Genomic DNA, 10,000 nt, shown 5'->3' on the forward strand with positions numbered 1-10,000 from the left:
GCTGGAAACACACAGTCTCTCTCTGTGTTCTGTCCTCTAACAGACGTCTGTTTATCTGTAAGAAAATGTTTTATATCGTTTGTATTTAATGTGATTTTTATCATCCTGTAAAATCTTCAAATGAATCCATTAAAGTTGAAAAGCTCAGTTTGTTTTTATGTTTCACTTCATAAACTCAGAAACACTGAAAATACACAAACCACCACAGGACTGATTCTCAAGAAACTAATGAACCTTTTGATAAAGTACCTGTTCCAGACTGTGTCGAACCCCTCGATCAATAAACAATATAATATAAATGTCCTCAGATGCATGCAGAGAAAATAATGTTTATGTGCTTCTAACTTATAGAAATCAAGTCTATAAGTTTTCTTCTTCTGCAGCAACAATAAAAACCTTCTGCAGCCAACTGGACGAGAGAAAAATAATCATTTTATAATCAATGTAATATCTGTCAATCAAACTCCAAACAGAATGAATCTTGTGCAGGTTGATGTACCATGTGACGCTCAGATTTTTATCTGTATGATGATTCAAGCACCCAAACTATTGATAAAGGTGTCCCCCAAGGATCAATATTAGGCCCCCTGCTATTTGCCCTATATATAAATAATATCTGTTTCTATGCGGATGACACCATCTTGTATACTGCAAATCAACCAGGCCTTCTCCAGGTTAGAGTCTGCTTTTAACGACCTCCAGACCTCTCTGTTTGATTTAAAGCCAGATGGGAAGTGTTTAACTATTGTACCAGAGGCTTAAAATTATTGTATTTTTGAGGACAATTATCGTACATGAGTCATAACTAAGAGAACAAATAAATGTGTAATTTCAGAAAACACTTATTTATTGAGACAAACAACTTTTGGACTTTTTGCCTACAAATCTATTGCTGAGTCTTTCGGGACTCACTCAAATAAAAATGTCCCAACATTGAAAACAGCCGTTATCGTGAGTCACATTCATCATCACAACAAGCATGATTGGCTGGAGAGACGTCACATGAGAAGAGGTTCGTAAACACAGAGGTAGGATCCGTATTTTACTATCCTGATTGTGTCAGGAAATTAATTAAAATGAAAAAGAAATGAATAATATTAAAACTACTAAGTGTCATAAAATGATGAAATGATCGTACATTGAGGGACTCCTGGCATTATTGATAGTACATCGTACCGAGGGATAATTATCGTACATGTGGCAACGCTCGTTCTAAACTCCAAGAAGAGAACTCAAACCTTTGATGCTCTAAATGGAGAACTAAGCGACAGAGTGCTGCGTTATAAAGACTCAGGACTTTGGCTGGACAGCAGATTGTCCTACAAAACTCATGTCGAACATCTTGCTGAACTGCTGTGACCTCTGACAACCAGCCAATCATAAACTGCTCTCTGATTGGCCGCTCAGTTAGTGTGTGTGTGTGTGTGTGTGTGTGTGTGTGTGTGTGTGTGTGTGTGTGTGTGTGTATGAGCTGCAGCAGTCAGACAGGACGTCAGGTGATGTTGCCTTCAAAATAAAAGTATTATATATCAGGAAAGATCATAAAAATAAAAATAAGGAAAATTATTCACTTTATTTTCTGAGTTTGATATTTGTTTAAACAGGATGTTTGTGTTTTGACTGATCTCAGATCAAATTAAAACCGAAATAATCAAATCAAAACATACAGATATCAGATTAATGCAAATAATTATTGATCCACCTCAGTTCTTTCACAGATTAACCCTTTAATGGTTTTCTCAGGGTTCACTGTTACAGCCTCTTCTTTTCCCGAGCACATTGAAACGTTGGCCACGCCCCCACACTGATGATGTCACACAGGTAGAGGGGGACCGGTGGATGACAGGTAGCGTGCTGAACTCACCCGCAGTACCTGAGTAGATCAATCTTGTTGATAATCAATACATTTAACCACAACAACAGACGTTGATGACCAATCGCTTCAGTGAGATTTGTTTCACCAAAACACACGACGGTAGATTATAAAACATGTTTATATGATATCAGCCTGGTGGGTAATAGAGCTGCAGGGTGTCTCCAGTCGGATAAGTTGTTGTTGTGGTAGAAACTTCAGGTAGAAACTTCAGGTAGAAACTTCAGGTAGAAACTGGTCCACAGGCTGTTACAGACAGCAGAGAGTCGGGGAAGGTCTCCGTTTTTAAGCGATGGTACCACCTGTTCACTCATTAGCAATAAAAAACAATTAATACATGTAAATTGCTTCACAGTTATACATATAGAACCTTTAATCATTCATACAAATGTTTCATGTTTTTGCTAAATATAAAATGTTTTATTTCTGCACACAAGGCTCTCACCTGTTAAAAAGTGATGTGTAATAAATATAAATATATTGATTTTGATTTCATATTATTTTATTGCATTTATTCATCTTTAAAATGGTTTCATGTTAAATGTTTTTTTTTTAACTTAATTTGACTTTTAGCTGTAAATGTAAAAACTGTGTTGTACTGTTGATATAAATATAAATGTTTAAATACTGAGGTTAATTAATTAAAATAAATACAATAAAACAATTAAAATATGTATTTCTTCTTATTCTTAATATAAATATACAATATTGTTTCTGTGCCAAAAGGAAGAAATACAATAATCAAATGACTTGTTGAGAGTATTCATGCATTTCTTTCAGATTTAAAGATACATTTATTAAAACTTATTAAGACATTTATTTTCCAAGTAGTAATTATGCTTTTATTCTGAACGCCCCTGCTCTTATTGTGAAGGCTGGGGCCGGAAGCCCACCGGTGCCGGTGTTGAACTTGACTCGGTCCTCCAGCAGCGGGTAGCCAGAGTGAGGCTGAGTGTGTGAGAGTGTGTGTGGAGGACCGGCGGACGGAGCGGAGGGACGGGGCCGCTGCTCGCCGACAGACAGCCGCCGAGCGCCGGGGAGCTCTGCAGGAGAGAGCCGGGGGCAGAGCCGGAGCTTCTGGAGGAATAACACCTGGAGTCACACCGGATTCTGCTCTGATCAGGAGCCATTTATCGGCGGGAGGAGAGCTCAAAGTCTATTTTTTTTTAAACTTTTGGGATTAAAAAGTGGATTTATCTTCCCTCACGCACGCAGAGGAGGTGCGCTTCATTTGGGCACCGTGTGGCTGCGGGACTCGGTGTTGGGGCACTTGTGGAGGACCATGGTGGGGGAGATGGAGGGGAAGGAGAAGCCCAGGCCCAGTCCGGATTATCTGATGCAGCTCATGAACGACAAGAAGCTGATGAGCAGTCTGCCCAACTTCTGCGGCATCTTCCAGCATCTGGAGAGGCTGCTGGACGAGGGTGAGACACCCACCTGTCTGTCTGTCTGTCTGTCTGTCTCTATAACTGTCTGTCTCTATAACTGTCTGTCTGTCTGTCTGTCTCTATAACTAACTGTCTGTCTCTATAACTGTCTGTCTGTATAACTGTCTGTCTGTCTCTATAACTAACTGTCTCTATAACTGTCTGTCTCTATAACTGTCTGTCTCTATAACTGTCTGTCTGTCTGTCTGTCTCTATAACTAACTGTCTGTCTCTATAACTGTCTGTCTGTCTGTCTGTCTCTATAACTGTCTGTCTGTCTCTATAACTAACTGTCTGTCTCTATAACTGTCTGTCTGTATAACTGTCTGTCTGTCTCTATAACTGTCTGTCTGTATAACTGTCTGACTGTCTCTATAACTGTCTGTCTGTCTGTATAACTGTCTGTCTGTCTCTATAACTAACTGTCTGTCTGTATAACTGTCTGTCTGTCTCTATAACTAACTGTCTGTCTCTATAACTGTCTGTCTGTCTGTCTGTCTCTATAACTGTCTGTCTGTCTCTATAACTGTCTGTCTGTCTGACTGGACACATTTATTCCACATCAGATGAAACACAGATGGAGGAAATATTCAGCTGCTTTACTTCAGTAAAAGTACTGCAGTACCATCAGTAAAATATACTTGAAGTACTCAGTCTGCAGGACGGCCTGTTAGTGACGAGAGGTGGAAGAACAAATGATCAATGAAGTAGTTATTAGCTGTGAATTGATTCAGATAAAAATAGTGAAACGTTCTTCGTTCCCAACATCAACACATGAAGAAGAAGATCAGCTGTTTCTCTTCTTCATCAGTTAATGAACAAACGTCTTCATGCTTCACTAATACTGGATGTTGATGCTGATATTAGCGAGTAAAGAAATTCAGATATCGATTTTTATGCAACAATCCCTCAAATATCAAACACTAATAATTATAAATATATAAAACAAATATACATAAAAATCAGCCTATATAACTGTATCAGACATGTACACTGATACAGATATATGGCGATATATCTGAGACTGATATATATCGGTCAGACTCTTATTCTTATGTTTTAGATAAAATGAGACGTTTGAAGACGTTCAGAGAAATAATCAGCAGAGTTTATAATGAGAATGACTCTCAGTAAAAGTCTTCGTTTTAATTTAAATGTTTAAACATGTCGTCTGTGTCTGAAAGACGACGGCGACGGAACAAGTTGAAAACAGACGCTGAAATATTTCTTCAATTTATACATTAAAAAAAACAACAACAACTAAACTTTCTGGACTAAAATGACTCAATAAGAGACTTCATGTTGTAGAAACTCTTCATGTTTTATATGAAATTTAATGTAAATGTTAAATATTTCCCTCTGAAACGTAGTGAAGCAGTAAATATCTCTGCTTCTTGTTTCTTAAAGAATCTGTTCATTGATTTGAACTCTTTAAACATTTAAACCTTGGTTTGTCACATGGCAGAAACAGTTTTATTCATAGTTTGAATTTAATATCAGAGCTGCAACAATCAGTTCATTAATCCAACGTGCAACTATTGTGATTGTGATGAAACCTTAAAGGATTCCAGCCGTCTGGAGCCCAAAGGAGAAATATTGTGAAATTGTCCTTTAAACCGAAACCTCCTCCTGTTGTCACTTTATTAAATATCTCAGATTATTTTTGCTTTTCTTTCATAATAAACTGAATATTTGGAATATTTTGTACTAAAGACATGATCAGACGTCAGACTGTTTTCATTTTAATATTTTATAGATTAATCTATTAATTGATTTTGAGGAGGAGAAAACAATAACATCTCTGTTCAAATATTCCCATTTCTTCAGATATCTGCAGGTTTGTTATCGTTCATACTGGGACCAGTTATCACTTCTGTCTTCTTTGAATCTCTTTAAGAAACAACAGTCGTGAATCTTTACACAATAAAAACAGATCAAATACAAACAAACAGACAACAAGTAAAAACACAACGAGATGCATTAAACGTTTTAATTCTTCTTCTTCTCTTTTATTGTGTGCGCTCAGCAGGTTTGTGATATATTCTGTTTGTGGAGGCTGAGGTGAAAGTTTAATAATCAGCAGATGAACATCAACAGAAAGTAAATAAACAATGTAAACAAATAAACTCCAAACACATCAAAACTGGCATAATTCCATCACTCAATTATTTAAACATTTAGACTATAAAATATCAGAAAACAGTAAAATTAATGTGACCAACAGTCCAAATAAATCAGAAATATTCCGTTTATAATGACAGAAACCCCCCGAGGTCACCTGACCTGCTGCTCAGCGACATGTGGAGACACTAACGAGACGCTAACGAGGAAATCTGAGAAAACAACACTGACCACATGTGACACATCGTCTCTTAAATGCTCAGAGTTTGGTTGGTGTTGTGTCGGAGGGCAGGTGAGCTCAGGTGTGTCATAGAATAACAAACAGCTGCTGCGGTCTCCCAGCCGCACCTGAACACATCATGATTATATTCAGCTTCTTCTTCTGTTGATCTGAATGTCTTCATCTCAGTTTCCTTCTTCTTCTTCTCTTTATTTCTCTGACCTCTCTCTCTCTCAATTACACTAAGTGCAGCTATTCATCACTTAATACGTCTAATTAATTAATGCAGAAGGGTGTGTGTGTGTGTGTGTGTGTGTGTGTGTGTGTGTGTGTAAGAAAAATCAATTTTACCCAGAGTTCCCTCTGGCTGGCGTCCCTGCCGTAATGGTTTCAGTTCTGCAGACAGTAAAACCACCAGAGACACAATGTGTGTGTGTGTGTGTGTGTGTGTGTGTGTGTGTGTGTGTGTGTGTGTGTGTGTGTGTGTGTGGACTTGTACATCTAGTTTTGTGAGGACCGGTTTGAGTTTTACACTTTGGGAGTCAGGACATTTTTAGAAAGTGACGACATTTTTTGGGTCATGAGGACCTTTTTAGAAAGCGGGGACAATTTTTTTAAGTCAGGACATGTTTAGAAAGCGAGGACATTTTTTGGGAAGTGGAGAACATTTGAGAGGAACACCACAGAGGTCACGTCAGGTCAACTGTACCTGATGTTTCTTAGAAAAGAATCAATCTGTACGACGTCAAACGTTAAAAAGCGCTGAAGTTGTTCTGAACGTCCACACAGGAAGACGCAGTCACCAGCTGTCTGACATACAGAGGACAGGTTATATACGCAGACTCTCACTCCTGAAGACAGTCGCTGTTTTTAGCTGTTTGAAAAGTGACAAACCTTCACACACCTGACCAATCACAGCGTGAGGTGTGCATGATGTCACGACTGTCGGTTTCAGAGATGTTGTAGAAATTATTGGATGCAGACAGCCGCGGGTGTCTTTACTCCTCCTCTACTCTCAGCTTCCTTCTGTCGGCTCGACGCACACACACACACATGCACGCACACACACTCGCACACACACACACACACACACACACACACACACACACACACACACACACACACACAGAAACATATATCAGGCTGGCTCCAGCAGAAGAGGCTGTCTGGCAGTTTTATTTGTGGCATTTCTCATTATTATCACAGCAGGGTGGATCTGTGTGTGTGTGTGTGTGTGTGTGTGTGTGTGTGTGTGTGTGTGTGTGTGTAGTACCAGTATTAATAGTATTAGTAGTAGGATCTGTCCTCCCCTGATGACAGTTGTTGTTATAGAGCGATAAAGTCCAGGTAGGGAGGAGCTCTTTCACATCGAGAAGCAACAAACTGTGCAGACCTCTATTCCTATTGGCTCGCACACCTGAGTCTGTCAGCCAATAGGAAGAGAGTAACATCCCCAGATGTGAGGTTCTTCACTTCATTTTCTACCACAAAAGCATAAAAGCAAACAGGCTTCTTATTTACAGTTAATTTAACTCTTATTTGGTCAGAATGAGAAGCTAACAGTAAAACCAAAGAGTGAAATGTTCAGGTGTTGCTGGGCAGATAGAAACCTTTATAGCCAATAATAGAATAGGATTCAGCTTTATGCTAACATTAAACAGTCAGCTAATCTGCTGGTCATGATTAACTTGTTGATTTTGTGTTTGTCAGTGAAGTAACGTTACGTTTTTCATCCTGAGAAAGAAGTTAAAAGAGTTAAAAATGCTGGAAAATGTTTTAATTTCTATATTGTGTTTAGGTTAAACACATCATTCACTAAAATCAAACACAATCACTGACAACACAAATAGTTTATATTTTCAGTTTCATTCATGTGGATTTATTATTTTAACTGTCAACTTCTCACCTGAACGTTATGTAACCAGGTTGGATCTTTCACACATAGCGCACAACAACAACAAATATTTAGCTGTTTATTTACAAAAACATTATGATCACTCTTGAGTGGAGAAACGTGACAAACGTGTAACGTGTAAAACTGCTGTTCTGAGGCGTCGAGTTTGGCGATTTGACCGTCGCCATGTTTGATTTTTTGGAGCCAGAAGTGACCATATTTGGACGAGAGAGGGTGGAGCTAACCCTAATACTAGCTGCTAGCTTGGTTAGCGCGGTGCATTTACAGTCTATGGTTAACTGTGATAATGCTAATGCTAATTTTCACTAGTGAGAAACAGGCTTAAAACCATTAAAACAAAACGTACTTACTGGAAAAACTGAACTTGGACTCCTTAGAGGATCAAAGTGTTAACCTTCATAAACTGAAAACACTCAAACGGCTGCGCTACACTCATGGATGTATAAAGAGAACTGGATACAGGAAGAGCACCGGGCTTTGAAGCAAATTTGACATAGCGGCCAAACCGTGTAATGACAACGTCACAAAGACTTTTTGTTGTTTTATCCCCGTTCAAGTTAGCCGGAGGGCTAAACCGGAAGTAGCCGACTCGGCCAGTGAAAGTCACTAGTGCGCTCGCTCTATGGGCCGCACAATGCGGAAGATCCGGGTACTTTCATACCAGGAAGTCGATTTTCTTTTTGCTTCACGCGCCACTGAGCAACTTTCATAGGAATGAACGAGACCCCGCCTCCGACGCCGTATCCAGTTCTCTTTATACATCCATGGTTATGCCATAGTTACGTAATCAACGTTGTCGCCGTAGTAGCGACTTGTCAATCACAACGTAGCCACGCCCTAAAGCATATAAAGCATATAAAGCATACGGTGCTTTATCGTCTATTTTACTCTAAATGGGACCATAATTTACCAAATGAACATCAGGCTGTGTTGAAGAAGACGTGAAACTAGTGATTGAGACCATAAACTCATCAGGAAACAGTTTACTGAGGTAATAAATCAAGAGAGAAGTAGAATCATTTTCTCATAGAGGGGGAGTCGCCCCCTGCTGGCCGTTAGAGAGAACGCAGGTTTAAGTCATTTCCACATCGGCTTCACTTTTCAGACGCGGAGCTTCCTGCTTGTTTCATGTCTAGTAAAATAAAACTTTTTAAAAAAAACCAGGCTGCTAAGGGAAGTGATGACCTCACATCTGGGGACTCTACTCTCTGTGAGGTCTGCGGTTGGACCCTCTTGTTAACATCAGACTTTGACACCAGAGATCACTGCTCACTTCCTGTTTCCTATCGACAGTCAACGCTGTCTTTGAAAACCACAGTCGACCCCCCCCCCCCCCCCCCCCCCCCCCCCCCCAACTGAAAGTGCTTATTTTAACCCATACCATGATGTTTCCCTAAACCTGACTAGACAGAGTTGTCTCATCATAAAACATATTTGTCCTCCAGCAGTGATGTGTATGATGTGATCCTGATGATCGAGGCGTCAGATATCAGGTGATATATCTGCTCCAATCAAAAAGCCTCAACTCCTCTCTAGAAATACTGAGTCAGTCATTGTTTTCAGTGAGTCATTCTGGTCTCAGTCTCTAAATTCAGACCCTCTAATAAGTCTGCTGATGGTCATTTTGGAAATTATTACTCCATTAATAAGATTTGAAGACTCATAGCAGCTTTGATGTCTGCTGTGTGGGTGTCGATTGACAGCTGTGATTGACAGGTGGCTCACCTGCTGCTCTCAGGGACTCACACTGAGTCGCACTATTGTCACAATATTTATCCACCGACCAGAAGCTGCAACTCTGAGCTTCAAACCGGCTCCAATGAAACCGACAGGTGACGTCACACCTCGTTATGTCCGTCTGAATATACGGGCTGCAAACCCACTGACTGACTGTCATCACATAGTTTTTACCTGCTGTAGGTCTAAATGAGCTGATTCTGTGTGTGTGTGTGTGTGTGTGTGTGTGTGTGTGTGGCCTGCAGGTCAGAGCAGGAAATTGATTGGACGGAGGACTTTTTGAAAGCTGACGAATCACAAAGAAGAATAGAGAGTGTGTGTGTGATCGGGGGGAAAGGTTGTAATAAGAACGTTCATAAATCACCCTGACAGTTTAATCATCAGTGCCCGAACACACACACACACACACACACACACACACACACACACACACACACACTGTGGACAGCGCGACCTGGCCGCTCTGACAGACGAGCATCATTCAGGAATATTATTGACTCCGCCCACTGATAATCCTGCACTCTGATTGGCTGCAGAAACATCAGCATAAAGGCGTCCTCACCATCGATGTATGAAAGAGTATCTACACCTAAATCTCTAAATCCAGCTGCAGTAGTGGAAAGTACATTTAGTCAAATGCTGTACTAAAGTACAGTTTTGAGGTTCTTGTACTTTACTTGAGTATTTCCATGTGATGCTACTTTCTA

General features: G+C 40.0%; 1 protein-coding gene across 5 annotated transcripts in view; it reads left to right on the forward strand.

Annotated features, from left to right (window-relative positions):
* The first annotated feature begins 974 nt into the window (after positions 1–974).
* Positions 975–10,000, forward strand: part of LOC121911218 (protein quaking-like) — a 31,645-nt gene continuing 22,619 nt past the window's right edge. For 4 of the 5 annotated variants that reach the window (XR_006099788.1, XM_042432512.1, XM_042432515.1 and 1 more), the window contains exon 1: positions 2,710–3,297. Coding sequence is in view for 4 of the 5 variants with exons in the window: in XM_042432512.1 (XP_042288446.1) it covers positions 3,156–3,297 (142 nt within the window). In the remaining variant the exon portion in view is untranslated. Of the gene's footprint in view, positions 1,029–2,709; positions 3,298–10,000 lie in introns of those variants that run through there. The other variant, XM_042432511.1, reaches the window with a different exon arrangement.

Source organism: Thunnus maccoyii, chromosome 14 (genome assembly GCF_910596095.1).
Source record: "Thunnus maccoyii chromosome 14, fThuMac1.1, whole genome shotgun sequence".
NCBI classification, from domain to species: domain Eukaryota; kingdom Metazoa; phylum Chordata; class Actinopteri; order Scombriformes; family Scombridae; genus Thunnus; species Thunnus maccoyii.